General features: G+C 35.0%; 1 protein-coding gene across 1 annotated transcript in view; it reads left to right on the forward strand.

The window, feature by feature from the left end:
* The window catches only part of STXBP5L (syntaxin binding protein 5 like), a 473,308-nt gene that overhangs the window by 298,669 nt on the left and 155,075 nt on the right, over nucleotides 1-19,564 (forward strand). The window contains exons 11-14 of the mRNA XM_025375463.1: nucleotides 388-509; nucleotides 3,025-3,097; nucleotides 8,453-8,600; nucleotides 9,500-9,567. Of these exons, the coding sequence (XP_025231248.1) occupies nucleotides 388-509; nucleotides 3,025-3,097; nucleotides 8,453-8,600; nucleotides 9,500-9,567 (411 nt within the window). The remainder of the gene's footprint in view (nucleotides 1-387; nucleotides 510-3,024; nucleotides 3,098-8,452; nucleotides 8,601-9,499; nucleotides 9,568-19,564) is intronic.

Below are 19,564 nucleotides of genomic sequence, written 5' to 3' on the forward strand. Positions count from 1 at the left end.
TATACCTGATGTAAATGACGAGTTGATGGGTGCAGCAGACCAACATGGCACAAGTATACATATGTAACAAACCTGCACGTTATGCACATGTACCCTACAACTTAAAGTATAATAATAATAAATAAATTAAAAAAAAAAAAAAACTTTAGCCATATGTCAGGCATAACTCACTAGTTGAAAGGGGCAGTTAGATTCAAACTTCATCACTGTCAAACTAACATTTTTAGTTTAAATTTTTCTGTTCCATGTAGCTGAAGCCCCTTACTGAATTTCAGAGGAACCAGAGTAGCAAAGTAGTCAGGTGGACCGGCAGGAAGAGAGGAGCTAGTGGAAGAAGTTTAGCTCTAGAGTAAATTAGAAAGCTCGTAAGTCTCTTTTCTACATTAGTTATTACCCAACGTTCCTAGATCATAGAGGATCCCCAGTCCCATTATTTTTAATCCTATCAGAAACTGTGGTATCTGGTGGGCTGACTGATGGGCAGCTTCTTCCTCCACCTGCCCAGGATGGTTAGGGCGTTCCCATTTCCAATGGTCCTCTTGTTTACAATATGCACATCGTGGCCTCAAGACTGTATGGCCATTTTGGCCAGCAGTGGGGTCCCTAGGGGTCTTACCCATGGCCATTTGTTTTTCCTAGCATGCTCCATCTTGTGCCTCAACTGGTTGTGGGCAAGAGCCACAGCAAGCAGCATAGCTTGTTGTCTCATGTTGCATTGCTTTTGCCCTTCCTGGACTTGAACAAGATGAATTAAATGCCTTAAAGGCAATCTCGACTACTTGAGATATTGATATTCCCAACACCTTCTCTACTTTTTGTAGTTTTCCTCTTATACCAGGGGCACTCTGACTGATGAAACTCTTAGGTTACCTGGGTGTTCGGGTCAATGTTACTGTATTGCCCGAAGGCTTTAAAGACCACAAGAAAGGAAGAAGCATTTTCTTTGGCCACTGTTGTACCTTTATGCCTTGTTCTGCTGAAGTCCTGCTACAATTACATTCCTCATTTTGCTTGGAGGTTTATCTCAGATGGTTAGAGCAAGGCCCTGCACTAGACAGAGATATATATATATTGGGTCTGTAATGTGGTACTTATGGAGATTCCTTCCCAGTGAATCACCAATGGGTTGGGTATCCCCTAGTCACCTAGGAGTACCTAAAAGGGCTGGAGGGAGCAATGTAGTCCCTCAATTAAATAATTTTCTAATTAGGCTGTTTCTGTACTATCAAAATGTTAACCACTGTTTAAGCCAAATATTACTGCTTATATCAGAATACAAACAGAAACAGAAACAGCCAATCAAACAAGACAAACCACAGCATTTTGGACTCTGAGTTTGATCCCCTCAATGGGAGCAAACAGACAAGGCTCAAACTTGTCCCTGTAAGCTTCAGACATCTTTAATCCATTCTGGATGGGGAAGGTTGATCTCCAGCCCATAATCAAGCAAATAATTTGCTCAGTCTAGTTGATTGTAGTAGACAGCAACCCTGAGTCAGGCCTCCTTGGCTGCCACTGGCAGCTTCTTCAGGGTTTGCTGAGTGGTCTTAACAACATTAAACAAGTGACTAGACAAACCCGAAACTTAACACATACACATATACACATCCAAGTTCCAAGTTCCCAGTCAAGTTCCTAGTCAAATTTATAATCAAGAGTACCACGTGAACATACCCCTTATTCTCCTTTCAATTAAGGTTGAAATCCCCTAACAAAGCCCCCTTGTGGAGATTGACAAGGCCCCCTAGTGGAAGTTGATAAGAAAGGAGCTGAGAGTTGGTCACTTGTACAGAGATTAATTCACCACAAAATAAAAATAAAAATAATGAAAAAATGTGTTCCAAAATTCAAAACTTCTCTTTGCTGCAAAAATGAAAGTAAAAGCACCAAAAGTCAGCAGGGCCATGCTGGAGAGACAGGAACCAAGAGCAAATCACTGAGTAAAACACCTGGACAGCTGCTCAGACCCTCAGGTGGATCCCATCCCTAATATGGAGCTAGTGAGCCACAGGCAAAAATCTCCTGAAAGGATTTAGAGAAGTCTGATCTGGGTCACCAACTTTGTTGTTGAACTAAACTGGGTCCATTTGCCCATGCACAATGGAAAGCCAAACACTGAAGAACCAAGTTTTTGCAGCAAGAAAGGTTTATTGTGAGTGAACTGGCAAGGAGACAGATCTCAAATCTGTCTCCCCAAGCTGAGGATTGGGGCAGGTTTTATAGTCTGAGGGTAATGAGGCATGATCCTAATTGGATCTTGCCATAGGATGATGTCAGGAGGTATGCTCTGATTGGATCCTTCCCTGGTGTGATACCAGGTCTGTCTGATTGGATCCTGCAGCCCGCCATGCAATGTATGCTTCTTAATTTTAGTGCATGTTCCTTGTTCTGGACACTTAGCTTCTACCTGTGGTTGCATGCTTGGTTTATCTTGGCGTGTTCGTGGCCTTCAATCTGGGTGTCCATGGCAACTGAAGAGCTTTGTTATGTTAAAGTTGAACCAGATTGATCTGATGTGTTTACACAACCTATAAATATATTTCTAATTACATTGAATTTAAAGTAAACTTTTTATTCTAAGCAGTGTTGTTCTTATACAGATGTGAATATATGTCATATCCCAGAGAAGCAGAGATACTATTCCCCAGTACATCTCCTTGTAGGCATAAAATCAGATCTAAAATACAAAGGTTATGGAAGAAAAAGATAAATGTTTGTGAGATCAGGTGACAGATTCACTGTCTTCACATAATCCAATATTATCATCACTCCATGATTATTGAGATATATTTAACTCTATACTATGCTACTTTTAATTTTTTGTTGTTCTTTCTAGTGATCTTAATATTAAATTTTAGAAGCACATTTTTTAAGTGCTCTTTGTTACTTCTTACTTTGGTTTATAGTTTGGTCTTCTCACATCATTTAAATAATATTTGTATAGGGATAAAGGAAGTGCAGTTTTGCTGATTTTATAATATATACAATATGGAAACTTTTCTTTTTTTTTTTTTTTACTTGTAGAATTTCAAGAACCCTATGCTGTCGTAGTACTTCTGGAGAAAGATCTCATTGTAGTTGATCTGACACAAAGCAAGTAAGTTATCCATGTACAGAGTAACACTTTTAAACTCTATTTATTTTAGATAATTGGCATTTGTATTCTTTAGATAGGAAATATTCTTTGTGTGAATATTGGTTTGCTAGAATTACAGAAATGCACTTTGGTTCAATGGTGAAAATGAAACCAAGAGAATTTGGGAAACACTGAGAAAACTGTAAGACAACTTAAAGGCAGCACCTGATGTTTGGACAGAAACATTGAAGACTCAGGACACATAAAATTGATCACATTTTTGTTGTTTCCTTAAAGAAAATCAATCATCATGAAAACTTGTGCAATGTGGTAGCTGAGTAATGGAAAATGACACATGATAAAAGTATTATTGCACTACTGCAGCAGACAACACAGAACACCAGAATCTCAGGGGCAGAGAAGACTGGGGCCTTCTTTTACTTTTTTCCTTTTTCATTACGTTACAGGCAATTGAAAAAAGTATAGAATACTGCTATTATAGTGGTGCTCTCCACTCCTTTACATTGTCAGTAAAAATCTTCTGTCCATTTTTATTATAATGGTAATAGCATGAAACTAATTTCCATCATTTTATGTTCTTCCACTGATTTTTTAGCCTCATATATTTGTTATACAATTTTGTAAGTTGTCTCTCCTTGGCCTGGAATAACTTTCTCTTCAGTTTTTCTCTTTACCAACATCTTATCTGTAAGATTCTCAAGTCAGATATCACTTCCCTATTTTTTTTAAAAATTCATTATCTGTATAATTTGGTAACATATCCTAATATGGGCTCTCATAACCCCCACATTTCTCTCTTCATAGCTTTTGACACAGATACAATTTTCTATTTGCTGTTGCTTAAAGATTGTCTTCCCGCTAGGCTGTAGACTCCATGAAGGAGGGGCTCTGTCTCCACATGGAGTCAGATCTCAATAAATTTTTGTTGAATAAATCAATCCGAATTCTACTCTTCAAGTTGTTTGTAAATGTAAGATCCAGGGTTCTTCCTCATACTAATTTGCAGATATTATTCTCAGGATTTTAAAAGGGATGCAGGATTTGGGCCATGAAATCATCATAACTGGGAATTCTGCTTAGCTGCCCTAATTATCAACATAAGACTTTTTGTGTAGATGTAAGGATTTATGCTTATTCCTCTAAGAAGTTCTAATATGAGTCTTATTAAAATATACTCTTCTAATCTCATTGGTATTTAACTCTTCTTTGTATGTCATATTTGTTGGTTACTCATACTTTGCCTAAGTATCTAACATCCTTGCAGGCCCATTATACTTTACCTTTCATGGCCACTTTCTTCAGTGTGTGTATGTGTGTGTGTGTGTGTGTATATATATTTTATATATATATATATAATATATATATAAATTATATATATATACTGTATATATATATATTCTTTCATTTAAATTTTATTTTATTGTGACAGAATATGCATAACATAAAAGTTACCATTTTATGTATACATACATTCTTGTGGTTTTCATTACCCTATATAAGTATGTGAATTAACATTTTGTTTGCAAGTTTTCTCTAACATTTTACCTTTTTTAGCATGTATTAAAATCTCTGTGGCATTCCCACTTCATTGGCTGTTACATGGAATTTAACATGTCAAAAACTGAGTATGTTCTTTTTCCCTCCAAATGGTTACCTCTCAGCTATATTGAATGTTAAACAAGTTATAACTTTGGAATCCTTTTCATTTTTTTTTTCTTTTTATCTTTTTCTCTCCATTTAATCCCCAACCCAAAGGCAAGCATTAGGGCTTAGAAATTATTTCTATTCTTGATTTCTTGGATTCATATCTTCATTTTTATTTTCACAGCAACCAGTTTATACTTTTATGTCTAAATTCCTCTTGTAAATTGTTAGCTACTTCTCTTTTTAATATCTTTTTGCCTACTCTTTGCCAATGTACTAAAATAATTTTTCTCAAAAAATTTCATAATATTTAACTTTGTCAGGAGCCTATTATTGTTACCTCTTGCTATTATCAAATTCTAAATTGTAGGCCTTGTCTTCAAGGGGATCCATTTATCTTCTAACTCTTTAATCTTAGAAATGTTAATAATTTGTACTCTGAAACAGAGAATCTCTGATATATCTAGTTTAACCTCTGGTACCTCTAGTTTAACCTACTTGTCACTTAAAGAGACATGAATTGTTCCTTTAACCTGATTTTGCATATATAACTATTCTTATTTGGGATACTATGTGCAACATTTCAGATTGGTAGAAAGAGAACTGCTTCCAGAACACACACACATACACACACACACAACACACACACACACACACACACACCATATTTTCTGGAGATTGGACTAAACTCCTAATTTTTTAATTAAGTTCCTAATAATATGAGAAAAAACTGTTTTCTAACAGGCACCTCCTACCCTAAAAAAACACATAGTTTCAGAAGTTATATGATGACACCTGGAACAGATATGGCATCGAATAATACTAATTTCCTCCTTGCGCAGTGCCTGGTACATACGATGTTCTAAATAGCTACAGGGATTTTAAATTTGATTTCATACTCATTTCCTTTTTAAGGTTATAGTAAGCTTGAGGATATGAAAGTTATTACATCCATAAGTCTTCATTCCAACTATGTTCTCTAGTTTACATAGGAAATGATCTTTTGGATATACACAGTCACATACACACAAACCTACATATGACACACATCTTTTCATTATTCCTTCAAAAAATTTAAAAGTTTCCTATGTATTACGTCTTTGTCTTAGTCCCTTTTATATTGTTATGAAGGAATACTCAAGGCTAGATAATTTATGAAGAAAAATGATATTTTGGTTCACAATTCTGATGTCTAGAAAGTCCAAGTTTGAGTGTCTGCATCTGTTGAGGGTCTCAGGCTGTTTCTACTCATTGCAGAAAGTGAAGGGAAGTCAGAATGTGCAGAAATCACATGGTGAGAAAGAAAGCAAGAGAGAGAGGGGACAGGTTTCAGGCTTTTTTAAACAACCAGCTCTCGTAGGAACTAAGAGTGGGAACTCGTCCCTGAGGGAAGGCATTAATCTATTCATGAGGAATCTGCCCCTGTGAAGGTGAAAAACATCCCAATCATAGCATTCTTCTCCTGAATCCCCAAAACTCATGTCCTCACATATAAGATACAATCATTCCTTTCCAATGGTCTCAAAGTCTTAATTCATTTTAACATCCATTCAAAAGTTTGAAGTATTATAAAATATGAAACAAGTTCTTTACTTCCAAGGTAACAATGGTTCTATAGGTGTTGGGTAAACATTTCCATTCCAGTAGGAAGGCGTAACAAGTCTTATGCAGCTTTAAAACACAGCAGAGTAGACATTAAATATTAAAGCTCCAAAATAATCTTCTTTGACTCCATGTCCTGCATCCTGGAAACACTGGTGCAAGGAGTGGTCTCCCAAGGCCTTGGCAGTCCTGTCCCCATGTTTTTGCTGCACACAGTCCATGTGGCTGCTTTCGTATGTTGGAGTTGAATGCCTGAGGCTTTTCCAGACTGAGGTTGCACACTGCTGGTGGCTCTGCCTATGTGACAGGTTTCAGCATGGGCACCCAGGCTTTTTGATATATCCTCTGATATCTAGGGGGCAGCTGCCAAGCCTCCATGGCTCTTGTGTTCTGGGTGCCTGCAGACTTAACACCATGTGGATTCACAAGGCTTATGGCTTGTGCCCTCTGGAGCAGCAACCACAGCAGCAACTGGGTCCATTTGAGCCATAGTGGGAGCTGGAGTTGTAGGAATGTAAGGAACAGCGACCCAAAGGGGCACAGGGCAATGGTGCCCTGGTCCTGTCCTCCAAAACCATTCTGTTCTCCTAGGCTCCTGGGACTGTGATGGGATGGGTGGCCTCAAAGATTTGTGAAATACCTTTTGTCCATTGTCTTGACTATTAATACCTTGCTCCCTTACTGGTCATGCTAATCTCTTTAGCAAGTAGTTGCTTAGATTCCCCTCCTGAAAACACTCTTTTCTTTACTACCACATGGCCAGGCTGCAAATTTTTCAAATGTTAATGCTCTGCTTCTCTTTTAATTATAGATTCTTCCGTTAGGTGATTCCATTGTGGACATAATTTAGTGTAAGCTGTTAAAAGTAACAATGCCACTTCTTGAGCACTTTGCTGCTTAGAATTTTTTTCTGCCAGATACTCAAGGTCATCACTCTTAAGGTTAGCCTTCCACAATGCAGCCAAATTATTTGCTACAGTGCCACAATGCAGCCAGGTTCTTTGCTGCAGTGCAACAATGGGGATATTTGCTCCAGTTCCCAATAAGTTCCTAATTTCTGTCTGAAACCTCATTAGCATGGCCTTTTCTACCCATATTTCTGTCAGTATTTTGGTCACAACTACTTAACCAATTTCTAAGAAGTTCCAAACTTTCCCTCATCTTTTTATCTTCTGAGCTCTCCAAACTCTTCCAACTTCTACCCGTCACTCATTTCTAAAGTGCTTCCACAATTTCAGGTATCTTTATAGCAACACCCCGTTCCTCAGTACTAATTTTCTGTCTTAGTCTGTTTTGTGTTGCTATAAAGGAACACCTGAAGCTAGTAATTTAAAAAAAAAAAAAAAGGTTTATTTTGTTTACAAGATTGGGCATCTGTATGTGGTGAGAACCTCAGCTGTTTTCACTCATGGCAAAAGGTGAAGGGGAGCTGAGCTGGTGTGTGCAGAGGTTACGTGATGAAAGAAGAAACAAGCAAGAAGGAGGAGACTCCAGGCTCTTTTTAACAACCAGCTCTCACAGGAACGAAAAGGGAGAACTCATTCACCTCCTAGACAGGACATTAGGGATCTGCCCCATAAGCCAAACACCTGTCATTAGGCTCCACCTCCAACACTGGGGACTAAATTTCAAGGTGAGATTTGGAGGGGACAAACAAACGTCCAAACCATAGCACCCCCACTGAAAGAAAGTCAAAATTTATTTATATTTTAATACTTGTAAGGATACGAAATAAATATTTACCATTGTATGTAGGTAAAGTTCTTAGTTTATTTTTAGTGAATTAACTAAGTAAACTTGTTATATAATAGTTTCAGATTAATAGAATTCATTGTATCTGTATTAGCAAAGCAATGCCACTGTGGAATGTTAGAATTATGAGAAGTAAATTTTGAGCTTGAGTAAAATTTTACTAGCATTAACATTACATTTTATAAATTACTGTTACAAAAAGATCATTTTTGTTCATACAATTCTTGTTTTATGGTACTTAAAAAACAAGTGAAATTTATAGTAAACGTTTAGAGACATTTTAGGGCTTACTTTATCAAAATTATTTTCTATTTTTTCTTTGTAAAATAACACTCATATATTGTCTTTATCTATTAGTTTTCCAATCTTTGAAAATCCATATCCCATGGACATTCATGAATCACCAGTTACATGCACAGCATACTTTGCAGATTGTCCTCCGGATTTGATTCTAGTACTGTATTCCATAGGAGTCAAGCATAAAAAACAAGGATACAGTAATAAGGTAAAAGTAGAAATTATAAATAACTTTTCTTGTATTCATATCACATGATCATACTTTTTCCCATTACTTTATTTTCTTACATTCCATATAGGAGGACTTGAACTAAATTATTTCTAATTTAAAAACCAACATCTATTAAAGACGTAACTTCTTAAATTCAAACTTTCTAAATGCTACTTAGCTTTAAGCCTACAGAGGTATAATTTCTTATATAGAAGGTATATAATTATATACTGATATACTTATCTATTATGTGCATTTATATACTAAGCATGTACTTATATTAATATATATTTGAGTCATAAGATATAAGCTTTATTTTAGATGAAAACTTATGTTTTAAGAAAACAAAAAGACTCAAGTCTTCCTAGTTAATAATTAATTAATGGTTTAGGAAACATAATTATTAAAAGTCATTTGTTAAATAACATTCTAGAATTTTTTATTATAGTTTACTACAAGATTCAACTATTTATAATTGTAACAGATTATCTATTATGATTTCTGTTATTTTCCCAGGGCTGTTGGGATGGACAACTTCAAGAGACACTATTTACATAGCTTCTATGTTAAATGGCACCACAGTAGTTTGGTGGTACACAGACTATATGAGACTATATGACACATGTAGCAACACTGTATTTGTACAATTAAAAATACTTCTTTGATTTGTTTATATAAATGATAAGATTGACTAAAATCTATATTTTTAAGGGAGATGGAATTGTGCATTTAGACGTGTTTGTTCAATGAAAAAATTAAAAGACAGCTACACACTTCATTCTTGATTATTTTACAGTTTGTTTAAGTGAACTTTTTATCATTATTTTAAGCTATTTTCATTTTAAATTTCTAAGCCATTTGAACATATATATATACTTTCTGGATAATCTATTTAGGAGTGGCCAATCAGTGGAGGAGCTTGGAACCTTGGAGCACAAACGTATCCAGAAATTATTATTACTGGGTAAGTAGATGTGTTTTGTGAGTTATTAATTCATCAACATAAAGATGTTTACTGAGTCTTGATACTTTTCCATAATTGTGTTCTATGCAGAATAATAGTTTAAGTAAAAGTAAAGATATAAGAAATTGCTTCTACCCAAAGATTCTCATCTTGACAGAGGATATAATCAAACCATTGGAAACATAATAACAAAAAAGAAAGCATAGATTATATCACCAGGAGAAAGTCAAAGTGGGGAAGTCATGAGATATTAGTCTTCACTGGAAATCACAGAATATTAGCTTTACAAAGGCCCTTACAAACACTTACCTATTTCTGCCAAATTCAGGAATCACTGCTCTATATCTGTACGAGGTGGTTATTTTAAATATTTCTCAAAACTTACAGCACCAGAAATAACACTTCTTTGTATGACAACCCACTTGATGTTTTAATATTAGAAACAAAAATAGAGACATAACTAACGATAAATATGAGATTTAAAAGGTAATAAGCGTTCCGCTAATGGGAAGATAAATATACTTTTTCCTATTCTTCCCACTAAATGACTAAAAACTCTGGATATTATATATAAGATAAACATAAGATGACTAGGAAATGTGAAAAAGCGTCAGACCAGGTAGGACCCCTAAGTCTTAAAGAATGACATGGAAGTCAGTTCCCTAAGTTTTCTTTCTGCCTCATATATCCCAGAATTAGAGCTAAAGAAGCTAGTAATCTAGAAATGTGAATGGACACAGATGAAAAATCCCAACAAAACCTAGCTCTCTTTAGCCATGAAATGAAGAAAGCAGCAGTATATCAAGACAGAAAACATTTAGAAAATAATCTCTCTACTTAGGTTTAACAACACACACACACACACACACACACACACACACACACACACACACACACCCCTTCCTCCCACACACACAACTGTGGCCCTCCCCAACTCACTCCAGTAAAGGCCAAGTGGAGAGCTTAGACTTTCACCCTTGTCAAGGTATAATGAGGTACCCCAGCTTCCCCAGAGTGTCAGATAAAGCAGAGTAGGGAGCTGGGGCTTTGAATCATGGGGTGAAACCCCTCTCTTGTGGTGTCAGTGGGGAGCTAGAATTATCACCACTGCCCAGCAGTAATGAGTAGCTACCATTCCCTATCCCCTTCCCTGTGTCAACAGAAATAAATGAGGAAGGAGAGAAGAAAGGGTGGGACTGAAAAGTATTAAGGAAATAATGGCTGAAAACTTATCAAATTTAGCAAAACAACATGAACCTTCAGATTCCAGAAGCTGAGCAAACCCCAATAAATCTATACCAAGATAAATTATCATCAAACTTCTGAGCAGTAAATACTAAAAGAAAAAAATCTGGAAAGTCACAATAGAGAAATGACATCTAACCTATAGGGCCAAACCAGTTTGAATGACAGCAGATTTTTCATCAGAAAAATCTGCCTGCCAAAAGGAAAAGTGAGTATTTTTCAAGTACTGAAAGAAAAGAAATATCAATCCTGAATCCTATACCCAATGAAAATATCCTTCAAGAATTAAGGCAAAATAAAGATCAAAATCCATCATTTCCAGATGCAATAAACTAAGAGAATTTTTCAACAGCAAATCTACCTTTAAAAAAGTAACTACAGGAAGTTCCCTACACAGAAAGGAAATGAGCCTTGGTTCATCAAGAAGGAAGAAATAATACAATAACAAAAGTATGGATAAATACAATAGGCTTTCCATCTCTTGAATTTTTAAATGTATATTTTATGGTTGAAGCAAAGATTAGAGTAACAGTGTCTGATGTTACTATAATCACATTGACTGGTATGGTTCTAAATGTGTATAGAGGAGATATTTAACACAATTATAAATGGGAGAGGATAAAAAGATGTAAAGAAAGTTAAGGCTTTTATATATCTTGAACTGGTAATAAGATGACACTGGTAGAATGTGATAAGTTGTGATACAATGTAATACCTAAAAAAACTTTAAAAATTATGCAGAGGTGTACTTAAAAACACTACTGACACATCAAAATGGAAGCACTATAATATTTCAAGTAACAGGAAGGCAGAAAAAGAGGAAACAGGAAAAAAAGCAGAAAAAATTATATGGTTTAATGAAGCCCTAACATATCAATAATTATATTAAATATAAATGGTCTAAATACTTCCATGCAAATATGAAGATTGATAGAGTGGGTTAAAAACATGACCAGCTATATGTTATTTGCAATACATTCACTTCAAATATAACAGCATAGACAATTTGAGAGTAAAAAGACAGGAAAAAAAGTATGAAAAAGGATTAATTGAGAGTGACATCAGCAAGGTAACAGAATAGGAAGCCCTAGACTTTGTTCTCTACAGATACACTCACTTTACAACAATATATGGTTCAAAAAGCCATTATGATAACTTCAGAAACCGTTTAGGAAGTCACAGTACCCAGACAAGCTCAAAGCCAAGAATGGTCACACTGAAATGGGTAAGAAAAGTGTGGCATTTCAGAAACATCAGTCCTTCTTCTGAGCTGGCACAGCTCACAATTAGGAGGAAAAGTGCAACTCATGGCTTCACCTTTTTGAGGGAAAGAAAGGAGTGGAAGATATATGCAATGTTCTAGATTTATAGTGGCTGCTCAAGGGACTAATTTCTGTATCATGTGATAGAGATCTGGCATACTCTGCATACCTGGGTGCCACTGAGAGCAAAATATATTTCAGTGGCTTGTAGCATCAGAGAACCTGCAGTATTTCAGACAGATACTAGGGGCAGCAAGATACTACAAGTTCCTGAAAAAGAAACTGGAGAACTTCACTAGTTAGGAATTACATGCACAAGCCCAGAGAAGATAAATTCCCATAAAAAGTTTGAGAGGCTCTTAGAATCTCTACCTGAACTGATTTATGAAAAATGTCCCCTGTACAAAGTCAGTCCATAAGGATGTGACTACTTTTTCATATTAAAGTCAACAAAAAGAAAGCATACAAAGAGACAGGGAAACATGGCCCAATCAGAGAGACAAAAAAAAAAAAAAAAAAATCCAGTAACTGATTTTAACCCTTTTCCTACTTGTCCCAACAATACTCACTGGTAGCACTTGCAGCTGTGACATTTATGCCAAGATAACTTTACCTCAAAATATCTCACTTTTATTATTATTGTCGTATCACTCAAGTATATTGACTTTGGAAATAAAAGACATCATTGTATTTACAGCATTCTGTTTTTAGTAGTGGTATTTCCATTTACAAAATATAGTAATTCTCCATCACTGAAAATGTCATATCCTAGAAAACACAGCATTCCTACATGTGAAGGTAACATCATTCTTGTACAGCTTTTGGCTGAGGATTCATTTGGTGAATCTATTTTTTCCGAAATAGACTATTCTGATGTTAGTTCTGTTCAGAAATAACTCCAGGAACAGTTTTCATGTTTTATTTTCACATTGAAAACCAGTCAGATTTTCTTCAGCCTCAAAAAGTGTATTTATGTAAAATTAAACGAGCACTGGAAGCAAGCTGTACTTTTTTATTCTTAATGGGAAAAGGGTTAAAGAAACAGAAATCTGTGTATTACCTGACAAAGAGTTCAAAATAATCATCTTAAAGAAACTCAATATATTAGAGAATACAAATAGAAAACTAAACAAAATGTGGGAAATGATGCATGAACAAAATGAGAATATCAACAGAGTTTGAAATTATTAAAAAGAAACAATTCTAGATCTGAAGAATACGGTAATTTATTTGAAAAATTCATTAGAGAGTCGTCAACAACAGACTTGGCCAAGCAAAAGGAAGAATCAGTGAACTGGAAAATAGGTCACTTGAAATTACTGAGTCAGAGGAACAAAAAGAAGAGGGCCTAAGAGCCTTATGAACACATTCAAGTGGACTGATGTATACATTATGGGAATTTAAGAAGGGGTAGGAAGAGAGAGAGAGAGAGAGAGAGAGTGAATGGAGCAGAGAGAATGGAGCAGGGAGCTTACTTGAAGAAATAATGGTCAAAATTTTCCCTAGTTGGAGGAAAGAAATGGAAATTCAAATTCAAGAAGCTTAAACAAGTCCAATAATATGAACCCAAAGAAGCTCATAAAGAGACACATTATAATCAAACTGTCAAAAATCAAAGACAAAAAGAAAATCTTGAAAGCATCAAGAAGAAAAATTCTTATCACGTGCAAGGAAATCCCCATGAGATTGTCAGCAGGTTTTTCAGCAGAAGCATGGCAGACTAGAAGGGAGTGGGATAATATACTCAAAGTGCTGAAAGAAAAAAACCCCACCAACTTAGAATACTATATTTGGCATAACCCACTTCAAAAATGAAGGAGAAATAAGCCCTCCCTATATAAACAAAAACTGAAGGAATTCATCAACACTAGACATGTCTTACATAAATTGCTGAGAGTTCCTTCAGTTGAAACAAACACACTAGACAACAACACCAAAGCATACAAAAACTTAAAAGCTCTCTGGTAAAGTTAAATTTATAGACAAATATAGAATATTGTAATATTGTAAAGGTGGTGGATAAATAACTTTGATTTCTGGCATATAATTTAAATAATAAAAACAATTACTGTAAAACTATGATAATAGATGCAAAATATAAAAATATGTAATTTGTGACATCAATAACATAAAGAGAGGGTGAATGTAAAGGAGTAGATTTTTTTGTATGTAGTTAAAGTTGTTATAGTTTAAAATAGATTGGTATAACTAGAAGATGTTTTATGTAATCCTTATGGTAAACACAAAGAAAATGCCTATAGAATATGCACAAAAGAAAATGAAAAAGGAATAAAAGTATGTCACTAAACAAAAAAATGAATGAAACCCAAAGGAAGCCAACAAGAGAAGAAAAGAAGGTCAAAATAACCACATATCATATAGAAAATAGTAAAATGGCATTAGTAAGTTCTTCTGTACCAATAATTATGGTAAATGTAAATGGATTAAACTCCCTAATCAAAAGACATAAAATGGCTTGATAGAAAAAAGTAGAACTATATACTGCCTCCAAGAAACTCACTTTAGATTTAAGGACACACGTAGGTTGAAAGTGAAAGGATAGAAAAAGATGTACCATGCAAATTGTAACCAAAGGAGAACGAAATGAACACATCTATATTGGACTTTAAGCCAATAACTCACAAGGGACAAAGAAAGACATTACCTAATAATCAAAGAGTCAATCCAACAGAAAGATATAAAAAGTACAAACACATATGAATGTAACAGGAGAGCATCAAAATATATGAAGCAAACATTGACAAAATTGAAAAAATGAACAGAGTAACACAATAATAGTAGTATATTTCAATACCACATTTTCAATAATGAATAGATCAACTAGGCAAAAGATCAAGAAGGAAACAGGGTATTTGAAAAACACTACAGAACAATTGGGCCTAACAGATATACAAAACACTACACCTAGCAATAGGAGAAAAACATTCTGCTTAAGCACACATGGACCTTGTTCCAGGATAAGTAATATGTTAGGCCAGGGGTCCACAACCCCTGGGCTGCAGACCAGTACCAGTCCATGGCCTGTTAGGAACCAGGCCACACAGCAGGAGTTAAGTGGCAGGCAAGTGAGCATTACCACCTGAGCTCTGCCTCCTGTTAGATCAGGTACAGCATTGGATTCTCATAGGAGTACGAACCCTATTATGAACTGCACATGCAAGGGATCTAGGTTGCATGCTTCTTATGAGAATCTAACTAATGCCTGATGATCTGAGGTGGAACAGTTTCACCCCAAATCCATCTCTCACCACCCCCGTCTGTGGAAAAGTGGTTTTCCACAAAACTAGTACCTGGTGCCAAAAAGGTTGGGGACTGCTCTGTTAGGCCACACATCTGTAGATGCAAGTTATTAGTAATGTTAGTTCTTTGGTTGAGTGGTTTTAATACGATTATATTCTGTATATTAAATCTGTTACATACATTGTTATTTTCATATCAAGTATTACATGATGAAAAATAAAATAGAATTAAATTTTGTCAGGGTATATAGAGTCTCAGACCAACATCCTGCAGATGTTTTTTAGTAATAAAGTTTAAAAATATCTGTAAGTTTATAATTAGAGTAAACATACAAAGTCATTCATAGTCTTTATTTGTAATAGCCAAAAACTGAAAACAACCCAAATGTTCATCATTTGGTGAAGGGGTAAATAGAGTATATCCATGCAATGGAATACTATTTAACCACAAAAAGGAACAAATTATTAATACATGTAAGAAAGATTATCCTCAAAAACATTATGCTAAGTGAAAAATGCAGACACAAAAACAGCAGATATTATGTGGGTTCCACTTATATAAACATTCTAAGAAAAAAAAAATTCATATAGGCAGAAAGTAGATTATTGGGGATCTGCTGGGGATGGGAAACATGGTTCCATATTGCCATGAGTAATTTTTTGGAGTGACGGAAATGTCCTAAAACTGGATGATGATGTCAATGTGACAACTGTGTAAATTTACTAAAAATTATCAAACTGTACACTCACAGTGGTTGAATTTTATAATTATGTAAATTACATCTGAATAAAGCTATTAACAAAATAGAGTAAGCCACTCAGTGACTAATCACCTCTCAAAATAAAAAATCAGTTGACCATATAAATATGGTTCTATTTCTGGACTCTCTACCTTGTTTCACTGCTGTATGTGTCTGTTTTTCACCAGTAGCACAAAAACTTTATTGTAGCTTTAGGGTGAGACTTAAACCTTATGTAGTTTGAGTTCTCCAACTTTGTTTTTAGTTTTCAAAATTACTTTGGCTAATCTAGTTTCTTTTAAAAAAATAATTTCAGCTTTTATTTTAGATTCAGGGGTACATGTGCAGGATTGCTACGTGGGCATATTAGACACAGGTAGTGAGCATAGTACCCAACAGATAGTTTTCAACCCAAATCCCTCTCCTTCCCTCCCTGCTCTAGTAGTCTGCAGTGTCTATTGTTTCTGTGTTTATGTCCATGTGTACTTAATGTTTAGCTCCCAGTTATATGTGAGAACATGTGGTATTTAGTTTTCTGTTCCTGTGCTGGCTTACAACATCCATGTTGCTGTAAAGGACATGATTTCACTCTTTTTTATGGCTATGTAATATTCCATGGTACATATGTACCATATTTTCTTTATCCAGTCCACTGTTGTTGGGTGCCTAGGTTGATTCCGTGTGCCATTGTAAATAGCATGGCAATGAACATACAAGTGCATGTGCCTTTTAGGTATAATGATTTATGTTGCTTTGTTTATATACCCAGTAATGGGATTGCTGGGTCAAATGGCAACTCTGTTTTAAGTTCTTTGAGAAATCTCCCAACTGCTTTCTATTTTCAGTAGTGGCTTAACTAATTTACATTCCCACCAACAATGTTTAAGCATTCCCTTTTCTCTGCAATCTGGCAAGCATCTGTTACTATTCAACTTTTTAATAATAGCCATTCTGACTGTTGTACAATTGTATCCTATTATGTTTTGATTTTCTTTCTTTCTTTTTATTTATTTTTTTTTTTGAGACAGACTTGCTCTGTTGGCCTGGCTGGAGTGCAGTGCCATGATCTCGGCTCACTGCAATCTCTGTCTCCTGGGCTCAAGCAATTCTCCTGCCTCAGCCTCCCAAGTAGCTGGGATTATAGGTCTGTGCCACCATGCCTGGCTAATTTTTGTATTTTTAGTAGAGACAGGGCTTCACCATGTTGGCCAGGCTGGTCTAGAACTCCTGACCTCACATAATTTGCCCCCCTCAGCCTCTCAAAGTGCTGGGATTACAGGTGTGAGCCACTGTGCCTGGTCATGTTTTGATTTTAATTTTTCTGATGATTAGTGATAATGAGCATTTTTTCATGTTTATTGGCTGCTTGTATGTCTTCTTTTGAGAAGTGTCTGTTCATGTCTTTGGCCCACTTTTTAATGGGGTTATCTGTTTTTTGCTTTTTGGTTTTTTCAACTTCCTCATGGATTCTGGATATTAGACCTTTGTCAGATGCATAGTTTGTAAATATTTTCTCCCATTATGTAGGTTGTCTGTTTAGTCTGTTGATAGTTTCTTTTGCTGTGCAGAAGCTCTTGAGTTTAATTAGTTCTTACATGTCAAGTTTTGCTTTTGTCACAATCATTTTTGGGGGCTTGGCCATAAATTCTTTGCCAAGGCTGATATCAGGAAGGGTATTTCTTAGGTTTTCTTCTAGTATTTTAGTAGTTTGAGGTCTTACATTTAAATTGTTAATCCATCTTGAGTTAAATTTTGTATATGGTGAAAGGTAAGGGTCTAGTTTCACTATTTTGCATATGCCTAGCCACTTATCCCAGCACCACTTATTGAATAAGGAGTTCATTCCCCATTGTTTGTTTTTGTCAGCCTTGTCAAAGGTCACATGGTTGTAGGTGTGAGGCTTTATTTCTGAGTTTTCTCTTCTGTGCCATTGGTCTTTGTGTCTGTTTTTGAACCAGTACCATGCTGTTTTGGTTACTGTAGCCTAATAGTGTAGTTTGAAGTTGAGTAGTGTGATGCCTCCTGCTTTGTTCTTTTTGTTTAGGATGACTTTGGCTATTCAGGCTCTTTTTTGGTTTCATAAGAATTTTAGAATAGTTTTTTTTCTACTTCTGTGAGGAATGATGCTGGTAGTTTGATAGGAATAGTGATGAATCTGCACATTGCTTTGGGCAGTATGACCATCACTTTGTTTATTTCTACAAAAAATTGTTTTACCATATTTTAATTGTGATTACACTGAATGTATATGCCATTTAGGGGAACAAACATCTAATAAGTGATACAATTATCAATAACATATATCTCCTTTTATTAATGCCTTATTTTTTGGTCAACATCTTACAATTTTCAGCATACAGATCTGGCACAAACTGTGTTAGATTTTATCTATTTCTTGGTTTTGGCACTGTCGTAAGTGGTACTATTTTGTTATTTCCAAATGTCTATTGCTATTCCATGGAAATACAATTGATTTTTGTATATTGATATTGTGTCTTATAATTGTGCTAATCATTTATGTGTTCCAGTATCCTTTGTGTAGAATCTCTGGGATTTTCTACATAGCCATAAAATCTGCAAATAGAAATAATTTTATTTCTTCCCTTTTAGTCTGTATGCCTTTTATTTCTTTTTCTTCCCTATTTCAGTGCTTAACACCTCCAATAAGATGTTGAATAAGAATGGTGAGAGTGAACATTTTTTTTGCTTTGTTCCTGATCTTAGGGGAAAACATTCAATCTTTCATTATTATGTATGTTAGGAGATATCTGTAGGTTGTTCCTACACACCTTTTATCTGGTTATAGAAATTTCCTCTGTTCCCAGTTTACTGAAAGTTTTTTAGGAATGGATGATAAATCTTGTCAAATGCTTTTTCTGCATTTATTGTGATAACAATATGGATTTTCTTTTGTAATCTGTCAATATGGTGAATTTTAATATGGTAGTTGATTCTTTAAGTGTTTGTCTTACATTCCTAAGAAAACCCACTTAGTCATTATGTACTATCCTTTCTATATATTACTTGATTTGCATTGCCAATATTTTGTTGACAATTTTTATGCCTATTCTCATGAGGAATATCGGTTTGTAATTTTCTTTTATTGTAATGTTTTTGTGTGGGTTTGGTGTCAGGGTAATGCTGACTTCATCAAAAGTGTTGGGAAGTATTATATCTTCTTCTATTTTCTTGATGAGTTTTTATAGAATTGACATTTGATTATTACCAAATAATGATGCAACTCTAGATACATTTGGTGATTTGCTTTTATATTTTGAAACTTAACTTCAATTTTACTATGATATTCAATTCATATTTATATTAATATCAAAATTATCATTTTATTGAATATAAATAATTTTACATGAAAATATGTTGTTCACTTTCCACGGGCCATGTTTCATTGCTCTCCATTACACATATAATCTTTTTACAGTAAAGTCTAAGGAATTATTGTTCTTTTTCTAATCTTTAGATTTTAGTATATTGT

The sequence above is a fragment of the Theropithecus gelada genome, chromosome 2, assembly GCF_003255815.1.
Source record: "Theropithecus gelada isolate Dixy chromosome 2, Tgel_1.0, whole genome shotgun sequence".
Classification (NCBI taxonomy): Eukaryota; Metazoa; Chordata; class Mammalia; order Primates; family Cercopithecidae; genus Theropithecus; species Theropithecus gelada.